Consider the following 23,305-nt stretch of genomic DNA (forward strand, 5'->3'; position numbering starts at 1 on the left):
CAGTGTCCTTGTCCAATCCACCGTAAAAACGAATTCCGTAAAACCTAAAAACTAACTTGCCAAAAAACAAATTCAGCTAACAATATTACAGGCACTGGGAGACAAAAGCATTGCAAATTTAACACAGCTGCTTTTCCATTCATCTAAAATGTGACTTTTTTCTCTGTTATTCATCACCCAATTTTACAACTCCTGAAACAAAACCCAATTTTTGCCCTTCAGATTTTCAAAAACATTAAAACCCCCAAAGTATACCACAGGTACTCAATTATCGACTAGTACAAACATGCTTCACTGGATCTTTCATTGAACAATAGCCTCACATGTTTCAACATTTTATTTGTTCACAGGAGATTCCTGTATGTACACTCAAGTTAATGCTTTATGGTGGTGACATCAAATGCCATACATGCGATGCGCATTCTCTCGCACTGCTTTCAAAACTGTTTCGAGTGGAACGTTCTTCAAGAAGGCTAATGCTGTGGCCACATGAATCGCCATGCCTGGATGAGAGTGTGGCACGTTGCCAATTTCCTGTTAAACAGAGACCCAGATTAAAATAGCGGTCTAAATGTGAGTTGTCAGTTGGCACTTGTTCTTAAGTAAATATCCATCGCTCTTTTGCGCACCAATGAATTACGCACCAGTTACACAGCTGACCTGCAATCAGATAAGCGCAATTTCGATTCCCGATACACCAGCACTCGCCGAGTTTCAGCGAACTGCTGGCTTTAGACCTTTAATTTAGTTAGTGTGGCAGCCTGCATTACAGACTTTGCTCACTTCAGATGAGAAAAACACTGCCATTAAAATGTGCCCAAAAAATTCAGAGTAGCTCTGCAACCTGTGGTACTCGCAGCTGAAATACAGCGACAGCTGTATTTCAGCTGCGAGTACCACAGGTCAGGCTGAATACAGCGACAGCTGTATTTCAGCTGCGAGTACCACAGGTTGCAGAGCTACTCTGAATTTTTTGGGCACATTTTAATGGCAGTGTTTTTATCTGAAGTGAGCAAAATCTGTAATGCAGGCTGCCACACTAACTAAATTAAGGGTCTAAAGCCAGCAGTTGTTGATAAGCATTGTGGGCAGACTTTAACAAGATTCTTTTCTCAGAGTTATTGAGATATAATATGTTAATATTTCAAAATTATCTCTTACAAAGACATTTCAACTCAAACCAGATGTTTAGGAATATTTACAATCTTTTTTGAATGAATGTTTATTGCCAGTACAAAACCGTCCTCAGCGTAGCCATCCTGGCGAAAGGCCTAGGGCCCAGATATTGAACTGGACATACCGTTTGTGATTGTTATTTATTTAAGTTGGCCGTAACCCCTACACTGTCCCCTACCCCTGTCACACTACGGCACGTGAATACTACTTTGGTAGGCTGGAATTTGAAATAAACGACACTACTGGTGATCGTACAGGAGTTTGTGATAGCCACGGAAGCCCGGCACTTATCGCATGGTATGGTATATAACAAAAAAGATGAGCATTAAGCCCGTAGCGCCTTTTGCTTTCCATTCGAGCGATATCCAATGTCATTCACGCCACCTTTGCAGCACACTTCTTTCATGACTCACCACTCCGCAATATCTGGGACATACTGCGCATGCACGCTATCAAATGCCTAACTCCGCATTTGCTACAGCTGTCGCTGTAAAACTTGTGCATCAGTGACTAGAGTTGACAACCAATTTTTCGGGCTGGCAAACTATACTGAATTTTTCAGATTTCTTAGGTGATGCCATTGGCAAATGCTGCAAAAAAAAAAACAAATACATTTCAATGGAACATTATTTCAGTTTTCCGTTGTGTGTCTTCGCTCAGATTTTTTATCTGTCCCACATTGCACCTCTTCCAACTGGTTGCACAAAGGCCTAGCTAAAATGTGGATGCTCTACCTTTAACTTGTCTTAGTAGATTTGTGAATATACTGGCAATATAAGTTGATAACTGTGTAAATGTTGCAACAGTGTAAATGTAAAGACTCCGCACGTAACAGTGTGACATCAATCCATAACGTTTCAGTGGCCACAATTTCTCATCCCCAAGTGGCACAGATAACTAGATAAAAATGAATATTATCCTTTGGGTGGTTCGGTACTACTCCCCGGAAGAGCGGTCCGGCAAGACCGGGCTTCACTTCACCAGTGTTCTTTGCGTATGCCTCTCTGTAGATTCTCTATTACCGGTGGCGAGTACAAAATTGAGGAAGCAGATAACTTGGCGCCAGCGCAGTGAATTTTGGACACTCAGTGCAATGTGCCTGACGACGTTGTAGACGTTTGTCTAACTTTTTGGACGCAACGGAGGACAATGAGCTGTGTGCAGTTAGCAACGAAGAACACTGTAGTGCAGAAAGTGGTGATAAACAATCCTCCCAATCCCTGTTCACTTTTTATCCAAATTCGTGTACCCTAAACTCGGGGGGTCGTCTTATATTCGAGAAAATACGGTATGTAGGCCGCTTCGAGACCCCCTCGGAATGTGTCGCGACACCGCTGAGAGCCGCGACACATTCCGAGGGGGGTCTCACAGTTTGGCAGTGATGGCCACTTAACTACTTCTACAGTAGTTTAACTATAACTACTAACTACTTTGTGATTGAGTAGTTTAACTAGTAGTTCAACTGCTTTTCAGGGGAGTAGTTAAAACTACTTTTTTAACTACTGCAATGTAGTTTAACTACATATATAACTACTTAACGTTGTCCACCAACACCAATCCCTTGTAGTGTTCTTGGACACCTAAATATGAATCACAAGCAATAATAAATCTTGGCTCAAGCCATTGCTACGATCGCCAAATACAAAGCTTGCGGCGGGATTCTTTCTGTGCCTACGCGATAAACTAAGTTGCAGAATTATTTCATAGCAAATGAGGCTTCACTAGACAAGCATTAAAAGTGAAGATTTAGTACACATGCACGACACAATTGCTCTGCACCTCCGTTCTCATCAAACAAGTAGCTCAAGGTAAAAGTCGGAAGCACAATTGCGCCGTAAACCTTGCGGCACAATCGGAAGTAGTTGGCTCGTTCAGTAACCTAACTACTGTAGTTAACAACTTAAAATAGTAGTTTAACTAGTAGTTGCCACTACATTTCTGCAAGTAGTTGATAACTACTTTTTAACTACAATCAGGTAGTTTAACTAGTAGTTTAACTACATGTAGTTAACTACTGGCCATCACTGCAGTTTGGGAATCACTGCTCCATGGGATTGGACTGTTGAGGAGGTTGCGCAATGAAGCTCAACAACAACGCAGCTACGGCGTCCTTGTGCAGAGGTAAAACGTATACACATCGCTGACAATGACACACCGATCTTGGCAGGAAGTAGGGAGCATCTGTTTCCAGCAGAACTCTTTCCAATGGAATACGCCTGGCTGCTTCCCGCAGGTCGTCGTTGTAGGCGTAAGACACCAGGGGGGTGAGACCCAGGAAGAGCATGGGAAATGCATCCAGCCACATCTCAGCTTCCGCCCATGATCCTGTGAAGCAGTGACGGTGCACAGGATGGTTTCTGGGGATCACCTGCAGTCGCAAGAAGTATGGGCTACACTTTCTCCTAGGTCTAGGTAGAAAAGAAAAACAATGAAAAAAAGAAGCACACGCAAAATGCTGCTCTTGTCAGCACTGAGAATATTTTCCGCTGCAACGGGAAGCTACGGGCAATGGGAAGCTAGAACAGCATTACCTGTATGCCATCTTGTATCCAAATACTGCAATCACTAATATAATTCACACCTAAATACGTAGCAAGGGTGTGTTAATTACACGAGGAAAGAGTTTGAACTCGACACTCAAAAGAACGTTTAAATACCGTTTTGTTCCAAAGTATCCGTGCCGATACTCAGAATTCCTCTCCATATATAGCTGCCAAAATATTCGCTCTGGGGAACGTGCTGACACAAATATCCAGCAGTTTTACTGTATGCTGACGTCAGTAGTAACGGGTGAGCACAGACAGTGTGTTTCTGTGAGACATCAGTGTTCCACAGTGTTAGCAATGCCTATGGAGGCCTACTGCAAAGCCAGAAAGTGCACATACAGAAAAATAAACACTCCAAAGCTCTATACACAGTGACGTCTCGCTTATTTGGAACTCAGTTAAGCCCGGATCCCATAACATGCTACAAGCGAAAGCGACGTACATGCATCAAATTCTATGGTGGTGCCACCACTCAAGCAACAAGGAAGCTCTGTTGCGGCTAAAAAACCTGCATCTACTTCTTATAGATGTTTGTTGCCTGTCCCCAAGTAATCGAGGTTTCGAATTAAGCGAGTACAAATCAGCGAATTTCTACTGGGCTTCATTAATATGTATTAACATCATTACTAGGGGGCATGCGAATCAAATAATCAACGCAGAATCAAATAACGAATGTAATGGAGGAAAAAATATCGTATAGTCGTGCAAAGTTTACAATACATATTTTTTGCATTAAAAGTTTGCAATTTCTAGCCCATGGCTTTAGTGCAGTGCTTCAACAACCGAGGTTCCGCAAGGGCTGTAGTGAGGTTCCGCAAACTTCTTCAGCGCACTGTTCAGCGCCGCCTACCAAGGCTTGTTCCGCAAGGGCTGTAGTGAGGTTCCGCAAACTTCTTCAGCGCACTGTTCAGCGCCGCCTACCAAGGCTTGCTTCGGACAGCCTTGTTATGGGTCTGTGCAAGACATTTGGTCTTTAGCATTGCGACTGACGTAGAGATCGCAGGACCAGGTTGCAGTGGCTGATGATCATTGCAAAGACGGACATTGACTCGCGCCTCATTGCAACATTATTTATCACTTCAAACATCCAGAACAAATTATGGTGATTTTATGTTCACTAACTACTCTGCTAAAACATGGAACTCATTACCATTACACATTAGGAGCATCACAAACTTTCCAGCGTTCACGGCTGCCTTACTATGTTTTCTTCAAACTCACCTTCTTTAGTACGCATGTACATTCTTAAAATTCTCATTTGGTACGCCTCCTCTGTTGCTTGCTGTTCAAGTTGTGTTAATAATAGGAGGTCCTGAAACTAGTTTTTAACTATAGGACCTCTATCTGTATATTCACTGTATGCATTTTTGTTTGATCAACAATAAACTCTATTTGATTGATTGATTGACTCTACAAGCAGCTAAACCCGACAATTTCTCCACGCTTTTGCTTTTCTCTTGTGTTTCGAAAGCATTACAAGCACTTGAAAAGTCTGAGCCACTTCAAAGAAACTTACGAGCTACTCTCCTGCCTGCATGTGTACATAGGATGTACAAGCATCAGTGACAACTCACAATGCACCATCTGCAGGGTGTTGTGAAACAGTCGAATGAATCCGGCTAACGACGAAACAATAAAAAATTAAATAAATTATAACTAAACAATTCAATAATTTTTTAATTGTAAGTATTAAATATAGTAAATAAGTAATAAATAATGTTTTATTTATTTTTATTTCATTAAAAATATTCAATTTTTTTGTATAAATTTATTTATATATATATATATACATATTTATTTTTATTTCATTAAATATCTAAATATTTAATTATATTTGAACTATGTTGTTCGCTCGCCCACTTCTACACAGTTGCCCCACTATAATAGGTTGTTAAGGTTGTGCTGGCACGATCATGGGTTCCCTCAAATAACAAAAGTTGAGAACCACGGCTTTAGTGTAATCTTTGTGGCATTAACTGTCACAAGAGATATATGTAATTCTTCCGTGGGAAGTCCCTACCCTTTAAAGTTACGTGAGAGCATTTCCTGCTTTTCGGGTGAGTACAGCTTGGGACAAAAGATTACAGAACATGGCACTGGCGTCTTTCTTCATCACAGCGGCCCTCTGCTACCTATCTAGAAGACATAGAATAGGAAACGTGTGACCGGCTATTCTATCCATCTCTCTGAACATGCGTGCGCCCCAGTTTACTGCTAGGGTGTCGCCCAAATGGAGAAATTCAACACCCCGGTGCTCCGTAAACTTTTGTCCCAAGCTGTACATACTGGGGTAATTACCTTGATTTCATAATTTGATATCAAACAGTGGCATTTTACACAGACGAGGCTGAAATTTTTTTTCTGAACATCCGTAGGTCACTCGTAAAACAAACAAATTGGCATCCTTCCTCAGCTTTAACGTGAATAACTTCCTGCTTCTTTGCTGGGGTGTGTATGTCTTGCCTGGGGAAGTTACATTGCTGAAATTTGAACGCAAAGGACATCTTTAAGACACCCATCGTTTGTCCATGGGCTGTAGGAATTATTTAAGAGTTCTAATTATGTAAAGGCAACCTCCCAGACATCAAATCAAAATCCCCCACTGTCACCGCTAAACTGCACACAGGAGGGACCCAGCCGCTTCCTCAGGCAAACTCTGCACAATAAACTTGGGCTAACGTTGCCTGAAGCTAAACTACGATCTGTCTGTGTTGGTCCTGCAGCACGGACAATCTGGTACCGCAGGCTTCAATATTGTAAAGCAGGCTTTACCTCGTGTACGGAAGCGTCAGGTGAAGCCCACTTTCGAGAGGTACCGTAAACATTTGGCAAATAGTCGAATATTCGGAAATCCAGATATTGGGTGATTGATATTCGATTTGAATTCGAGAACTCTAATATTCTTACACCCCTAATTATTACGATCAGTCGATACATCGCTGGGTGCCTCTTCTACAGTCATAATCAGGCAGTATCTTTTTTGTTAGACACCCACTCGCGCCTGAACCAGACTATAAGAGCAACCTACCTCTCTGAGTATATTCAGGGTATCAGGCATGGCATCCCTGCAGTGGATGACTATGGGCAGTTGAAACTGGAGGGCCAAGCACAGCTGTCTCCTGAATACCGATTTCTGTACGTCGTGGTTGCATGAATTTCTGAAGAGAAAACCACACATACCACTCTCACTGGCACCAAGTGCGATCCTTTCTGACATGTTACAGTCAACCGCGGATGTGTCGACGTGCACAATTTCTCAAAAATCATCAAAAATTGAGGCCCTAAATAAAGGGGTACTAAAATGCCACCACACGTTAATTTAAAATTATGTTAAAGGCTGTGTTCATTTCATTGTGGGCATCATTACCCAAAAATTTCTATTCAGTTATGAAATTACGATCATAATCGCACCAAACTCTTTCTTCTCCCAGTACCACTGCTTTAATTAATTAATAATTGGGTGTTTACGTCGCGAGACAACTGAGATCATGAGCGACGCCACAGCGGTCGGTCTGTGGATTGCTTTTGCCCACCTGGGGGTTCTTTAACGTGCGATGAAAGCTCATCACACGGCACCCCGTATTTAACGTCCCTCGCGGAAGACGGCGTGTCTAAGCAACTTGTACCCTGCCACCAAGTTGCTGGCGTCCTCGGCCGGGTTCGAACCCGCGATCTCGGGATCAGAAGGCGAACACGCTACCGACTGAGCCACCGAGGCCGGTGGTACCACTGCTTTGCTGCATCGGAAAGTTGCACTACGAGATATGTGTGCCCCACTGGTAGAACAAAATAATGTTGGTGTCTGGCACCTGCTGGTGAGATCTACAGATAATTTGTTGCATCAGAAAATTTCTCATCAATCTAACCAATGGCAATTAAGAAAGTTATTTTTTAAAATGCAGCAGTGGTTACGAAGTGGCGTATGTGTACGAGACCACAGACGGACATCGGGCAGGATCTCGAGCACATGTCCTATTGCCGTATTGATTGCTGCCGTTCCTGCATCTTCAGGATCAGCTTTGCCGCTGCCAACGACAGCATTTTTCGTAGATATTAAATGGGCGCCTTTGTGACAAACAGTAGCGCTACGTAAAATAACTCAGTTTGTGTAGCGATTGTTGACACTCGAACTTTTTCATTTGAAAACTAGTTGTTTTTGCATTTTAGTGCACCTGTAATGGGAGGGATGGAAAGTGTTACAGTGAAAGAGGTTCATGGTAACTGCTAAAAAATACATTTCTGAAATGACACAAGCCAGGGTAAACATTTTTGTTTCTCTCTCTCTCTGTCGTCCATCTTCGACATAATGATTTATAGCTTAGATGTGGCTTGATGCAGGTCAATCACTGACACATGACAGCACTAAATTCAGCATAATAGCCATCAGCAAGGATACCGTAATAGCTATCCTTTTACGCGAGTTTGTGTTTGCTCTGACAAGCCCCAATGAATCCAAGCAATTGTAGACCTTGGATCATGTAAGGAAAGTTCATGTTGTTTGTTCCTGGCTTACAACTTTGCTGGTCAACATTCCTATTTAAAGGTCCAGAAGGGTAGCTGTTTGCCTACTCATACCTATGCACGTTCTTTATGTTTCAATGCGCCGGTTATTAGCGGTTTTATAAAGCTTCAGCGACAATTTTAAGCATATGAAAAAAAGTGGCCTACTTGTGGTATCGCCGGAGCGAAAGAAGCATGAGACGCACGCAAGCAGTGCCAACCGAAAGAATGCTTGTTCTCAAGGTTACAGGTTTTTATATCTACACATTTCAACTCCAAGGTTAGCAACATACACCCAAGTATTAGGCCAAACATAACATCCCCCCTGTCTTATAAAAAAAAAAAGTCCAAAAACACAAAGTCCGTCACTGCGTCACATAGTCCTTCATCCGAGTAGGCGGGCACCGATTACGCGCTCCTGAGGCTCTCCCAGCAGAAGTGCTACGTGCACCAGGGTCCACGTCTTCTACTTCGCCCTCGCTATCTGGAGGTAACGCCTCGGCTGTTGTCTCCGCTGCTGGGGCTGTTGCCGAAGGCTCGCTTGGACTGCTTGGCATACGTTCCTCCCTTTCCGGCGGAAGCGCGGCACCGCTGGACTGTTTCTGTGATCGTAGATAATGTGATGGTCGGACGTTTTGCCGATGGGGCCCCGTACGGTCTTGTTCCATTGGTTGCGGCATGTGTGAAGCAGCAGCCAACTTTGGTGCGTTCCAGGTACGCCTATCTTCGAGGACAGACGTTCCAACCCCTTTCTTCTTGACAATTTTTAGAAGACTTGTGTATGACAAGGCGCCTGAATGGTAGGCCTACAATGTCAACTTTCGTCCTTGGCTGCCATCCGTATAGCAACATGGCAGGGGAGGTACCAGTTGTAGCATGTGGGGTACATCTATATGAGGCAAGGTAGTTGAGAACGGCGCTTTTCAACGGTCTTCTCTCCAGAAGGGCAATTTGAACAAAATTCTTTAGTACTCTATTAAACCTCTCAACGAGGTCGTTCGCCTGTGGGTAGTAGAGCGAGGATGATTGTGCCTGATACCCCTCTCTGATAAGAAGTTTTCGAACTCTCTGGACTTGAATTGGGGTCCATTGTCAGTCACCACGGTCGCAGAGTAGCCTTCCCTGCTGAATACAGCCAGAAGAAAGTCCGTAACTGTACGAGAGGTGACAGAATCCGTAAAGCCCACTTCTGGCCGCTTCAAATGGTAGTCGACGAGGGTTACTGCAAACTTGCAGCCTGGAAGAGCGTTGTGAAATGCACGCTGTCCATGGCTACTTGCTCCCATGACTCCTCTGGGAAAGGGACGGGTTGCATCGGCGTAAATGATGGCTTGGCCGTTTTGTCGCACGACTGACACACCAGATAATTTTGCACCGCAGCTTCTACTTGGCTATCCATTTTCGGCCACCAAAAATTGTTACGTAGTCTTTGCTTAGTTCGCACGATCCCTTGGTGACTGTCGTGAGCAAATTCCACAAACGTTGAAGTCAACGCTTCTGGTATAACAACTTTGTTGTCCCTCCTGAGCAAGAGGCCGTCCACTACAGACAGTTCAGTTTTTGACATGGTAAAATGGCCATAGCTCCTTCATCACTTCTTTCTTTCCTGGCCACCCGGTAGTCACAAATTCCGGTACTTCCCGAAGTACAGGATCATCTTCAGCGCTCTTCTGCACCTCGTTTTTGGAAATGCATGCGGATATTGTAGCTACAATTTCTTCTTCAAGATTGGGAGCTTGCGTAGCTGAAGCAGGTAGTCTCGAAAGTGCGTCTGCTACCACGTTATCAGATCCACGCTAGTATAGCAGTCTCGCTGTCCACCTCGAAATGCGGAATGGTCGCAGGCCGGATCCTCCAGATGATAACAAGGTTACCAATGCTTGGTGGTCAGTTTGTAGTAAAAATCGTCTTCCCCACAGGTACACGCGCCATTGTTCGCACGCAAATAGGCGCGCCAATGCCTCTTTTTCTCCGACGGAGTACTTACGTTCAGCGCAAGAAAGCGTCCGAGATGCAAAGGCAACAGTCTGTAACCCTTCTTCACTTCGTTGCTGTAACACGGCTCCCTGGCCACAGTCGGAGGCATCAGTGGTCACGACGACCGGCAAGTTCGGGTCGAACGTCTTTATGGCTCTGCACGTTGCCACTAGGTCCTTAATTTCCTGGAAGCTTTTTTGCGCACTTTCGTTCTAGGTGAACTGGCTACCTTGACGTAACAACTTTCGAAGAGGCTCGACTTTGTCCGCCAAGATGAGAAATAAATCTCGCATAATAGCCGCCAAAAAAGGAACGGAGTGCTGCCGAGTCCTTCGGCACCGGCGCAAACTTGATTGCATCCACGTTCGATGATAAGGGCTTTACACCTTCCTCCAGAAATAGTGCGTCCCAAGAATGATAGTTCCTTCACTTCAAAGATGCACTTCAGATTCAGCTTCAAGCCCGCTGACGAGATCCTTTCAAGGACATGTTCTCGGTCTGCTCCGCTCTTGATTTGCCAAAGACAATAATATCGTCGATGTAGCACAACACTCCCTTGCATTATTCCTGCAGGATGGATGTCATCGTTCTCTGAAATGTTGCAGGTGCGGACGCGAGGCCGAAACGTACCCGTTTAAAGCGAAGTAGTCCGTCGTGCGTTATCAAAGCAGTGATCTCGAGACTCTCAGGCGTTAGCTGTAGCTGATGATATGCGGAAGCCAAGTCTAACTTGGAGAACCACGCTGCTCCGGACAATTGGTGCAAAAGTTCTTCCACGTGTGGTAACGGGAATGCGTCTACAACGATCGCTCTGTTGGGTTCACGGAGGTCGACATAGAGTCGTAATGAATTGTCCCGCTTCCGCACTACCACGATTGGCGAAATCCATTCAGAAGCACTTACACGCTCGACGATGTCTTCTCTTTCCAGACGTCTCAGCTCTCGCGAGACCTCATCTCAGAGTGCGAGTGGTAGCCGTCGAAGTTTCGCAGCGACTGGCTTAACGGACTTTCTGAACTTCACCCGATGTTTGTAACCCTTCACATGTCCGAGAGTTCCAGTGAAAACACCCGCAAACTGTTCCTGTAGTTCAGGAGGAGAAGGTAGTCGCCGAGAAGGTCTCATAGCAGGTCATTGTTGATCCCTGAATGATCCCAGGTTACTAATAGCGTCCAGTCCCAAGAGCGCAGTTCCTCTTTGCACAACGTAAGATAAAACGGAGGTATTGTGGCCATGGTATTCCACCGGTGCGAGAAAACATCCTTTCACTCCTATATCCTTTCAATCCTATTTGTTGTCTGGAGTATCCAGGAGATTCACGTTAGCAGGCGATAACGTGAACTTTTGAGATAAGGCTTCCTTGTAAGCGTTTTCCGGTACGAGCGATACGGTAGAGACCGTATCTACCAAAAGGTTCATCGTAGTTCCCGAAATAATGACGTTGACGTAGATTCCGCCATTTGATAGTTCGGGAGTGACCTTTTCTGGTTAAATGCCTTTCTCAGATTCGGGGGGTAAAAATCGGGCACTATTTTAAAATCTGTAATTCGGGGAGAAATTGGGTGATAATTGTGCATTCGGGTGTTTTTGTTTCTCCTCTTGTCTATTAAGTCCATTCCTAATCTCTTTCTCTCTCTTTTTTTTACAGGATCGTGACCTTCCAGCGGTAATTCCCAAAGGCAAGTGACCCATCCTTACATGTGCTACACGTGACGATCTTTGTTCGTCTTCAGTGGAAACGTCACTTGAGGATTTCATAGTGACTTAAATTCGGGGAGAAATCGGGTTTAACCCGAATTGGTCGGAGGTCAGTTCCGGGGGGAATAATCGGGTGGAATCGGGTTTAACCCGAAAAAGTCACTCCCTGCTGATAGACTGTCCTCATTCACCTTGAGTATCTCGTAATCCTTTGCTGCCGTATCTTCGCTGTGGCAATAGCGCACGTTCCTGTCATTTGCATTTTTACGCGATTGGCACGTCACCTGGAAGTGCCCAAGCTTGTGGCATTTCCTGCAACGCTGCTGTCTTGCGGGGCATTTTTCGTTGTTTGCCAAATGCGACGTTGATCCGCAATGATAACATATTGCTCTCGGCTTGTTCGTACCGTCCCGCTGCTTGTAGTCATGGTGCTTCCTCTGTGTGTTCACTCTTTGTACTTCCTTGCTGTCGAATATTTCCAGCTCTCGCTTCGTCATCTCTTGATGAATACCAATTTCGATAGCACGGCCCAGAGTCAAAGACGTTCCTTCGCACAGAAGTCGTTCTCGAAGTTGTCGCGATGTAGTGCCTTCGACTAGTTGGTCACGAATTGCATCATCCCCGTTGCCGTGCCGTAGCTACAGGACGAAGCTAGCTCGCGGAGGCTCGTAATGAAATCCCGCCATTGGCTCACCAGGTAGCTGCCGACGACTGCGAAACCGGTGCCGCTCGACGGGCTGATTCGTTGTCACAATAAAATGTTTGTCCAGGGCACGTAATGCAACGTCATGGTCGGCGAGAGTTGAGTCCGCTTTCTTTGCGTCATCTGACCTCGAAGCTGTAGGTAGCGGCAGTGGGCTCGTGTCTGGCAGGAGGCCGTAGAAAATGCGCTGTCCTTCGACCCCCAAGAGAATTTAGCAGGGTTGCTTTACGGCACTTCGCAGGAAAAGCATCTCCTCCCACTACTTCCAAATAATTCACGAAGACTTTTTTCCACTGCGGCCATGGCACTGCGGGTGTGCCTGTGGTGTAGGCAAAAATGGCGGAGGGGGCCGGAAATCCAGCAGAACGAGTCATCCTTAGCAGAAAGCAGGCGAGATAACACCCGGAGCAATAAACATGTCGGGGTAATCAGCTCCCATCGTCGCCACTGTGGTATCGCCGGAGCGAAAGAACGCTTGTTCTCAAGGTTACAGGTCTTTATATCTACACATTTCAATCCCAAGGTTAGCAACATACACCAATGTATTAGGCCAAACATAACACTACTGCCAAATGCAGTTCAAGATAGACAACAACACAGACATATATAGAGTTGCGTACAGGAGGCCACGGATAAGAAAACGAGGATCGACCCCCTATTATCAGGAAGAAAGACGACAGAACTTACTTGTGGGAGTAATCTAAGCCTATTTCCCCCAGGGCAACCACTTTAGGATGTTGGAGGGCTTGAATGAGGTGCTCATCTGTCTCTTCTGTGTACTCTTGCGCCATGTGCGGGTGGCAACCGAAGGAACCCCACACGCCATCCTCTTTCAACAGGTTCTTCCACACGAGGGGCTGTCATTAAACAACATGGGCAATGGTAAATGCAGAAAAGGGATGGAGAAGGCCCTGCGCACCAAAAGTTGGGAATACGCTAAAATTATGTTTCTGGGTGCCACAGTTTTGTAACCCTGTCTTAGCTTGCAATCCCTGCACAGAAATGTCTACACGCCAAGATACAAAGGCTAACTAGAATGCTGATTGGAATTAGCAGAATACTTGTTAACTTGTGGCACAGCCAAAGGAAAAATACATTAATCGTGAGGCACTAATGTGGACGTTCTTCTGAAATGGTCCGCAATATAAGATGTCTTATGTTGGCTGTTCGAGGTGAATAGAGTGAAGCACACGGGAAGGATTCCGCTTCGAAGCAACATAACGTAACATGCGAGAAAATAGTGTTGTTATATGCATGCACATAGTACACATGCATGCACAGGAGCACAAAATGATACTCGGCTTTCTTCAGGACAAGGGATTTTTTTCCTGCAGACATTCTGTCAAGGAGAGTACCGTAATTTCACGTGCATAAGCCGCACCACAGATAAGCTGCAGGACCCGTTTTCAGGAGCGTTCTGAAAATTTTCTGGCAGATAAGCCGCGGGCGATACGACGCGACTGATTTGTGCGACAAAGGAGACCATAGAGAAGGCCATAAACCCTGTGGCCCACACTCCGAGGTCGTCATGGAGTACAACACAGGGGGTCAGTTCTAGTGTTCAACTAAGATCATATTGTGCCCCTGTTGTGTGTACTTCGTGGATCGAAGGGTTAATGGCCTTCCAGGAGACATGAATCACTGTCCCCACTTTCGTTAATGCTGCTTGGAGGAATAGATCAATCTATTCGAAGAAGATCAATCAATCAGGAAGATCAATCTATTCGAATGGGCACGTGCCCCTGTCACGCATTGTTCGTACATTGGCAGGGCGGTGCTGTTCCAGAGAGACTGTGTGGCCCTTTTGTTAAAACCAGCGTATGGGAAAAATACCAGGGAAAAGATAGTCATCAGATAAGCCACAACGGTGGATAAGCCTCAAAGCAGCCGTACGAAAAACAAAAAAAACAAAACAAAAACTGCGCTGTGGCTAATATGCATGAAATTACAGTATGTAACCACCAGGTGACTTAATAATTACCTGAAATTTATTAAGAGTCAATATTTAAAGCTAGCCTCCTTTTTGGAAATTTAATGAGCGAGTACTTTGAGATATGCATTACCAAATATTGCTACGCAAATGAGGCAACACAGAAACAAGCATGTCGTGAACGGACGCGGGAAGGACAACGCCCATCCCACGTCCGAAGGCAATGTGCTTTGGGGCTGTTTGGAGTAGGTGTGGCCCAGGTAAGCCATCAATGCTGATGTCACATCTTTCCAACACTCTTGATGCGCTTGGTTTCAGCTTTGGCTTTGCATAGCAAAATTTGGTTATGGATAATTCAAAGTACATGCTCGTTCCATGATTAAAACAAAAAGGAAGGTGGCATTAAATAATCACTGGCTGCAATTCTGCTATGTCACGTTTCCTCGGGAACACCTATTTAAAAAGTTAATTTAGGTGATCAGGCACGTGTTAATTACATACTCAGTTCGACAGAACGTCTACCTGGCCATATAACCCACACGCAAAAGCAGCACCTGTGCTCAAAACTAACATTAGTAACGAGAAAGTGTTCTTCAAAGTAGGCTGCACGATAATAGCATGAGTAAACTGCAACACCCTGGGCGATATCGCAAAGCTTTTTGCCACACAATTGGCACTCATGTCACACATCAATTAAACTAATTTTGTTAACAACACTTGAAACAGGCCAAGAAAACTACCATCGTCCAGGAAACCTATATTTCAGAATTAAATAACACTTTCCCGCCGAACATCCTTTATATACAGTCAAACCTCGTTAAAACAAAAAAACTGACATTCCCCATAAGGCAGCCATAGCGAACAATGCATTTTAACTCCAACAAGAGCAAAAGAATTTGAAGCACCCGCATCTCGATACAAGGAAAGAAAAAGTCTTCTAAAAAACAGCTTTTACTTGATCCCAACACGTACCCAAAGGCCAAAGACATAAGCAAAAGGTGAGGGTGACAAGTGCGTGCTCTTGTGTGCGGTGCCTGTGTTCCGTCTCTCTCCTCAACCACCCTTTGTAGACAAGGCAAAGGATCGTCATTCACAACGACCCAGAAAAGTGTTCACACTAGAGCCCTGCACCATCCGCGGATGGAAGCGGATGAGAATTTAGCACTTCCTGCGGTGTGCGGATCGGACGCGGATGGCTCGAGGTTGGATGCGGATCGGACGCGGATGTGAAAGCAGTGAATCGGTAGCGGATCGGATGCGGATATACCGCGTGCTGTAATTTTTTCGACCAGCAATTTCTTTCTATTGCGCGCCAACCGCGAGCTCATGCTCGGGTTCACCTTTGACCATGCACGGCCAAGACGGGAGAGGAGGCATTCTGGCATCTCGAACCACGCGAGCACCGGCGAGGTAGCGTTCCACGCGTTCCAGAAGTATCTCCATATCGCGTTTGTTGAAAGGTTTATCTTTGCTTGTCGTCGTGAGTCCTTCCGTGACAGCATGGAGGCATCCGAAATTATACCAACATATGATTCCTGCAGTCTTTACGCGCCCTACGAAACTTGCGGATTTTGCGGATCGGATGTGGATGTAAACTGTTGTGTATGCTGCGACGCGGATCGGACGCGGATAACGTGTGCGCGGATGTGGGTCGGATGCGGGTGCAAAAAATCTCACCTGCGCAGGGCTCTAGTTCACACTACTTATCGCAAAATGTAATGCGTTACGTACTGGGACACTAGTCCGTGGAGGTGTGATCTCATAATCGAGATATTCTACTGCATATACATTTATCTCGCTTGCCTCTTCAAAATTCGCGGCACAAGTCTTTTCAAATTACGCCAATTTAGCGCAACGAAAGAAATCGCGATCCCACAAATTTCGTTATACCGAGGTTTGATGCATGTACAAACATACCCCTGCAGGTGGGGGGGATAGCATGACTCTTTCCTGTCTCCCACACAACAAGGAAAACTGTCTCTCTCTGAGCAAGTGCTAGGCATACTTACATTACCGAACGACGCAGGGTTACAGAATATGGCCACGCACCCTTCGTAGCACGACGGAAAAGTCCTCTCGTAGATCGATCGGAAGCGCGCAAAGGTGCCTTGGAAACAGACCTTTCTGAAGAGAAAGTCCAAATGGCAGTGCGTGTCAATCATCCCAATGTCCCCTCCCACGGAATAAGGCCACGGCTTCTGTGGCGGGCTCCACGGCCGCGTCACCCGCGTGGTTTCCGCCGGCACGACGACGGGTGCCACGCTCAACGCGGGATCCTGCATTTCCGTCACTTCCCCCTCCTCTTCCGCGTAGTTCTCCAACAGCCCCGACACACCGTCGCTCTCGTGCAAGTAGGTTGCCGCATAGGTGCTAGGTCCCTTCCACAGGAGCCCCCCCCTGAGCACTGGCGAGAGGGAAGGACTGCTGCTCGCCAGAGACGTCGCACTGTGCGCGCTCCGGCTGCGCTTCTGGTTGGGCGACGCGTCGCTGACGAACCTCTTCACCTGCCCGGTGTCGGGGCACGACTTGTACGTGTCCAGCTGGTCGTCGGACGAGTGGTCCTCCCAGGGGGGGTCGCTCACGAAGTAGTCCCTGTTGACCTGAGAGGACGGCAGGCCGTCGTTCAGGGGTGAGCCGAGCGGGAGGAAGCGCCGCCAGTGTTGCGGGGGGATGTTGGACGAGGTGAGGTTTTCTTGAGACTGCGCGAGGGAGAAGGATTCCTGGTGAGAGTACACTCTAAGAAAAAAAAAAAAAAGGTACTTTTACTCCTTTTGGAGTAAAAAATAGTCCCACTAAAAAATAGTCCCTTTCGGGACTAAATGCGCGGGAGTAAATGAATGTCACAGAGTGGAGACTGCATTTCACGCGCTGTTGTAAGAGTCCCAGGTACATAATTCGTGCGCATGCATGAAAATACGTTGAAGCAAACCGTCAACCGTGGTACAGTCAACCCTCGATTTATGAACACCCTCGGTTCCCCGAAAAATCGTTCGTAAATCGAGGGATTCATAAATCGAAAATTCAGTTAACCGAGTACTATCGAGCAAATGGAACAGTATTTCCGAGTTGGGATTGTGTTTATAATGCCATATATTGTGTAATTTTGCTTTTGACCATGCCTTCTGCTGTATCAATCTCACAAAGAACAGACGTTAGCGCATTCACACTCTGTTTATTATGCAATACTAAATTGTTGAATTTTGCTTTGAATCATGCCTTCCGCTGTGTCAATCTTGGAAAGAAGACATGTCACCACATTCGCACTGGACTGGTCTCGGATTTCCTCCGGGATTTTTAACCTCCGTTTATTAATCTCCGGGTGACAGCGATCACCTTATTCATCAACTGAGGTCAAGAACACTTGGTCGCACCTTGTGCGACCCCCGAAAACCCGTTTGTCGTTCGGATTTCGAGGGGTTAAGAACCGAGGGTGCAATACCTGGAAAACGTTTTGTCCGTTCAGGCGTCATTCATAAGACCACGGAATTATCCCTTTAAAGGTTTCTGTTGACCTCAGAACGATCCGTTCATAAATTGAGGGCAAAAACGCTGGGCAACCCCTAGTTGGTTCCCAGAAATTCCGTTCAATATTCGAATATCGAGGTTCATAAAACGAGGGAAAAATGAATGGAAAAAGTTTGGTTCCCCGTGCTCGTGTTCATAAAACGAGGGAATTCATAAATCGAAGGTTCATAAATCAAGGGTTCATAAATCGAGGGTTCATAAATCGAGAGTTCATAAATCGAGGGTTCATAAATCGAGGGTTGACTGTATATCGAGTTATATAAAATCTTGCGCCATACATAGGGCACAATTTGCGAAGAAAGTTGCGCTGTTTCTTACTCTGCGTGGCTGGAAAATTTCTACGTTGGCAGAGTTATACAGCCTTATGCCATCAAATTGACCAAGAGCACATATTTACATAGACTGTTGCATTCGGGAGACCGTTGGCGAAGTTCATTGACAATTTGCAGTCCTGGGGAGTAAATGTTGGGTTAGGGGACTAAAATAGGGAGTAATTGCAATCTAGGGGAGTAGAAGCTGCAATTATTCCCCGTTTTACTCCTTTTTTTTTCTTTGAGTGTACTTACTGCATGCGTAGGGTTCTTCGTTTTCGGGTTCTATGATTTTTCAAGTTCAGGGATTGGGGGGGGGACATGGGGTGCAATTTACACACGAGAATTTGGGGAGTAATCGGGCGCTACGATCTCTGTTTGATGTGTCATTGGGGAATTTTTGGGTGAAACGAAAGGCATATGAAACAAACCGCTGCTGTGACACTGGGACGAGAAACAAGAATCTTTATATTTCCGGTCGGAACTGGGGCAGTGAATGACCATGGTATTCAAACACTTGCCCCAGCTCCACAAAAGCAGGTCTTTGACTCCTGTTGGAGGGGATTATAAAAGGAGGACAAATAGGCTGTCACAAACAGCTCTCTTTGCCGATATCATGATTCACTTTTCAGACGGCTTACCTAGAAGGACAAGTTGAAGGACTGCAAGGATTTCAGGTAGATATCGTGTTTTACTTGAACTCTTGAAAAGTTGTCCGGGGAGGGGGGGAGACTAAGGCGAAAAATCGGGATTTGCCCTCAAACAAAGAACCCTATGCATGTTGCTGGAGATAACTTTGCAATATGTACTTGCAATATACCAGACTGACCTAACTGACTCAAATTTAGTGAACAGACAACAGTGGGAGACGCTGATTGCTAATGCCCATTTCTGGCCCTACGTCACAAGGATCGGGGGCAGATTTAAGGGGGGGGCGACCCCCCCCATACGGTCGTGTTCCCTATGTAAAAACCCTATCTCCTGGACGATGCTGCGCCGCAAAGCACAAAATTTTCTTAAGAACCCCCCCCATGACAGACCCTTAAATCCGCCCCTGCACTGTCTTGCTCTGAACGTTCTACGGCTAATGTATGTCACAGATCCCAAACACATTCTCACCACATTACCAGCGGTTAATTAACCATCGTGCCAAACCGTAATTAATTGGATTGCTGCCTGTAGAAGCAGTTGCAACCGACCTTGCACATGTCCCTCAACTTGTCGGAAAATTCTTCCTCCGAAGAGGTGTCCGAACTGTAATCTGCTACTATGGACTGCTGCTGTATCCGCCTCAAGCTGACGCTTCGTCGATGAGTGGTGAAGAGTGGGGTGCTGCAACGGATCCCGCCTCTTGATTCGTCCAGGCTGACATTCCGACTCGAGGAGCTGCTCGAAGGGGATTCGCTCTCTTGACTGGTGCTCTCACCGGTTGGCAAACTCTTGCGACCGGTGACTAATGTGACTGTGCGCTGTGCATGGCATCCCCCTTTAGCCATCCTTTTCATTACTGTGCGGAAGAAAAACAACATAAATGCCTTCATCAATATTTCGATAGAAAAACACGAGCAGCGGATTCCGGAAACTGACAATGCTCGGAAATATAGTGACAGCTGAGAGAATGTGCACCGTAGAGTTTTGAATAGCAATTCCTCGTTTCACTTTTCATTACTTCACTATTTTCACTCAGAAGCTCTTCCGTAGAGATTTGAGGTGGGAGAGATTTACGCACATACATCAATTCTGTTATGTGTGTGTGTGTGTGTAGCTTAACATGTAACCGTGTGTGCTTCTCTTTATTTATCTTTTTTTTTTTTCTTAGACATTGTTAGGCAGCCTGATTAAAAGTGCCTCCGGAGATCTCCACGTCTAGAGTGTCTGGAGACCACACACACCAGCTGGAATTACATTTTATTTCTTTATTTATTTACCCTCAGGGTACCCATGGGCATTACAGCGGGGAGTGAGTGTTCGTATTACATACAAATTAATGAGAAAGAGAGCCGTATGGACAAACATAACACACAAGGTAAAGTCAAAACTTGTTAACATGACCATAGGCGCCGACTGCGGGGGCCCTTGCCCCCTCGGAACATGAACTAGAGGGGGCGCCGCCTCCCTCGGGAAGTCCCGCTAAGAGACTGACACCAACCTTTGGGGCTCGGCGCGCCTGGGTCAAAAGAACGAAGAGGCACCAACCCCAAAAATGCATCTTGCAATTTGTAAAATATGTATCCACCCACCAGACTCATTATCACAGTAGAAGGTGAGGCGAAGAAACACAGAGGATGACACAACACATAGCCCTGAATTTCGCCCAAAGCAATCAGATCAATGAAACGAAGCAGTTGAAAAGGTACCAGCAGCTGCCAGTGAGGTGTAACGGTAGAATCTTCGGAACGCATATTCGTTGGGAGCGGGTTCAACTTCCGCTACTCCATTTCGTTGACCATATTCATTATATTGCGCGCATTTCGGGTCAAACACCGATGATTCAATGCATTTTGTTCCTTTTGCACTCAGTTTTCAAAGGTGTAATGCCTTCAGTTGTGCACATGTTCACTGTTTATGTTCTCTCTGTTTTTTTCTTTTTTTTCTGTTCTTCCTTCCTCTTATTTCTATACCAGTTCTGCATACATCATAGGACCCTACCAAAGTGTGTGATTCTTCAGCTTTAGTTTTGTGTTCTTCATTTTTCTTTCCTTTTTTTCCCTTCTTTTTGTTTCCTTTTGCTTTCTTTTTTCTTTGCCTCTTTTGTCTTCCCCCTTTCACTTTTTGTGGAATAACAAACCGACATCCATCTGGCTTACCTTTCCTTTCTTTTCTTAGTAAACAAAGCCCCCCCCCCCCCCGGGAAAATGAAAACTCTCCGCCTCTGAACATGACCATATGCTGAGCAGAACTGATGCAACGCTCGCTTTCAGCAAGCCACGAAACACCTCTCGTCAAGATGCTGCATTAATTCATCGAATGTAACTCGATGTGGCTTTTACAGCTCAGTGGCGTTACAGCTTGAGACAAGTTGACTCTCCCCACGCTGTCACTGCGGTGCTGAAGAAGATCTAGAGCACATTCTTCTCCACTTCCCACACTACCAACCTTCCCGAACCGTACTCTCCGGATCCCTTAACGAGCTGGACTCTCGTAACCCTCTCTCTCACAAAATTACTCTGTCCCTGGCCGAGTCCAGCCCACCAACGCTCTGCCCTCAAAGCTATCTTCACCTTTCTGGATACCATATATGTCTTCGATCCTTATTGTGAAGGGGCTCATTATTTCATTCCCCACATCACCACCAGCAATGGGGTAGAGTATCGCCCCTGGTGGTGAAACTCCCCATTCACGATCTCGCAATAAAGTTGTTGGCTAATATGGCCACGGCCGTTCCCGCGGGTCATGGTGATAAAGCAAATTGTCATATTAACAAACACCACGTGTTACAAGTCGTACATTGCCCCTGTAGCAGTACTGGTGCGTCCCATAGCTACGGTCATCGTGCTTAATTATCAATAAAACCGAGCGGCACGGGGGGGTTAGTTCAGTTGCAGTGCACCTGCCCACGCGTTTGTCTGGTTTCGTCACAGAACACTTCCCCACGTTTCGTGACCCCAATTACCATTTATGTAAGCTTTGAAACTTAGAAAAATTATGTAAGCTGGTAACAGAATACGAACAGTGAGGCATTTTAAAAGAATGTATAACACCTTTAAAAAAAAAGTCAGATAAATATGTTTGCTTAGTACAATCCTGAAGTGTAAGGGAAATGTTGAGTACAGCGCAGCCCTGTGCTGCAAAGGGCTCATTGTAGTTGACAAACGAGAAGATAGTTAAATGTTTATGACAAATATCTAAGGCGTCCGCGCACATACAGATCACAGAATGCAATGAAATGCGCTGGCTCACATTAGAAGCTTTTGGCGTGCCAGGTTAAATGCGTAGCCGAAACAAATTACGAGGTTATTTTCTCTCGAGCTTATCGTGAAGCACATCGACTTTGCTATCCCGAGGACGGACGCACCTGTAGCACTTGACGTCACACTTTCACTGAGGTCACTAAAACGAACTGCCGAAATTGTGGCTCAAGCAATTCTAGAGGCAAGCTTCACGGCCTCACGTGCTTATAGCAGACTGAACTGAACTTGAACCTTTGAGTAGTGACGGCGTCGTAGGGCTGCGAAGGTCACTTGAAGCGTGACTACTTTCAATGAGCCAGAACCATAGTTGTGCTCACCTGACGATGAACTGCTCTTGCTTGACTACGCAACGCACGATGATTCACTAAACAAGTACCTACCTAAGCTACCGACGCCACCTGACTAAAGCCCTATCTACAGCGCTGAAACGCGAAAGCCGTCGTACCGCTGGTATGGTACCGCGTACCACCGTGCCGAAAGCCGCACGTGACACAATGTTATGTGCTGCATCTGTGCATTTGTGTATGCATAGCATGGTACGTAGCAGTGCATAGTTTCGTTATTAAATTCATGGCGCTGCGGCGATAGCTGCGCACTGTATCCTGCAAACCCATCACAGTGTAAGCCATGGCACTTGTTTTGTTTTTTAATTGTTACTTGTAAAGTGCAAATTTGAACTCCGCAGCACGCATGGCACTATTTCACGCAGCCAATAGCGTGCGCCACATGGTGCGCCAAGTAAAATGCTCAAATGGCTCAAACCTTGTGATTGGTTGCGCACGGGCGCACGTACACGCCATGGCGCGCGTGCATGCGCATACCTGCGCGGCGCGCGGCGAAAGCTCACGAGAGGATAAGAAGAGAGGATACGAAAAGATGAAGGGTGAAAGTGGGTGAAAGCGTGAAAGTGTTTGAAAGTTAGAAGCGACGAGCACGAGATTCTAGGAGGTGGTTTCTGGGCAAGCTAGGCGCACTGTTATATCCATTCGCCGTTTTTTGTACCAAGGTGAGTTGAAATTAGTTTCAGT

General features: G+C 45.8%; 1 protein-coding gene across 1 annotated transcript; it reads right to left on the reverse strand.

Annotated features, from left to right (window-relative positions):
• Window positions 1-322: 322 nt before the first annotated feature.
• LOC135399566 (uncharacterized) lies at window positions 323-22,583 on the reverse strand. Its single transcript, XM_064631298.1, has 7 exons — window positions 22,509-22,583; window positions 19,566-19,873; window positions 16,540-17,229; window positions 13,288-13,457; window positions 6,751-6,880; window positions 3,332-3,544; window positions 323-534 (listed from the first exon to the last, which is right to left on the reverse strand). The coding sequence occupies exons 2-7, from the start codon at window positions 19,869-19,871 to the stop codon at window positions 397-399; spliced, it is 1,647 nt and encodes a 548-aa protein (XP_064487368.1). The 5' UTR covers window positions 19,872-19,873; window positions 22,509-22,583; the 3' UTR covers window positions 323-396.
• Between the last annotated feature and the right edge of the window lie 722 nt (window positions 22,584-23,305).

This window comes from Ornithodoros turicata, chromosome 7 (assembly GCF_037126465.1).
Source record: "Ornithodoros turicata isolate Travis chromosome 7, ASM3712646v1, whole genome shotgun sequence".
Lineage (NCBI taxonomy): Eukaryota > Metazoa > Arthropoda > Arachnida > Ixodida > Argasidae > Ornithodoros > Ornithodoros turicata.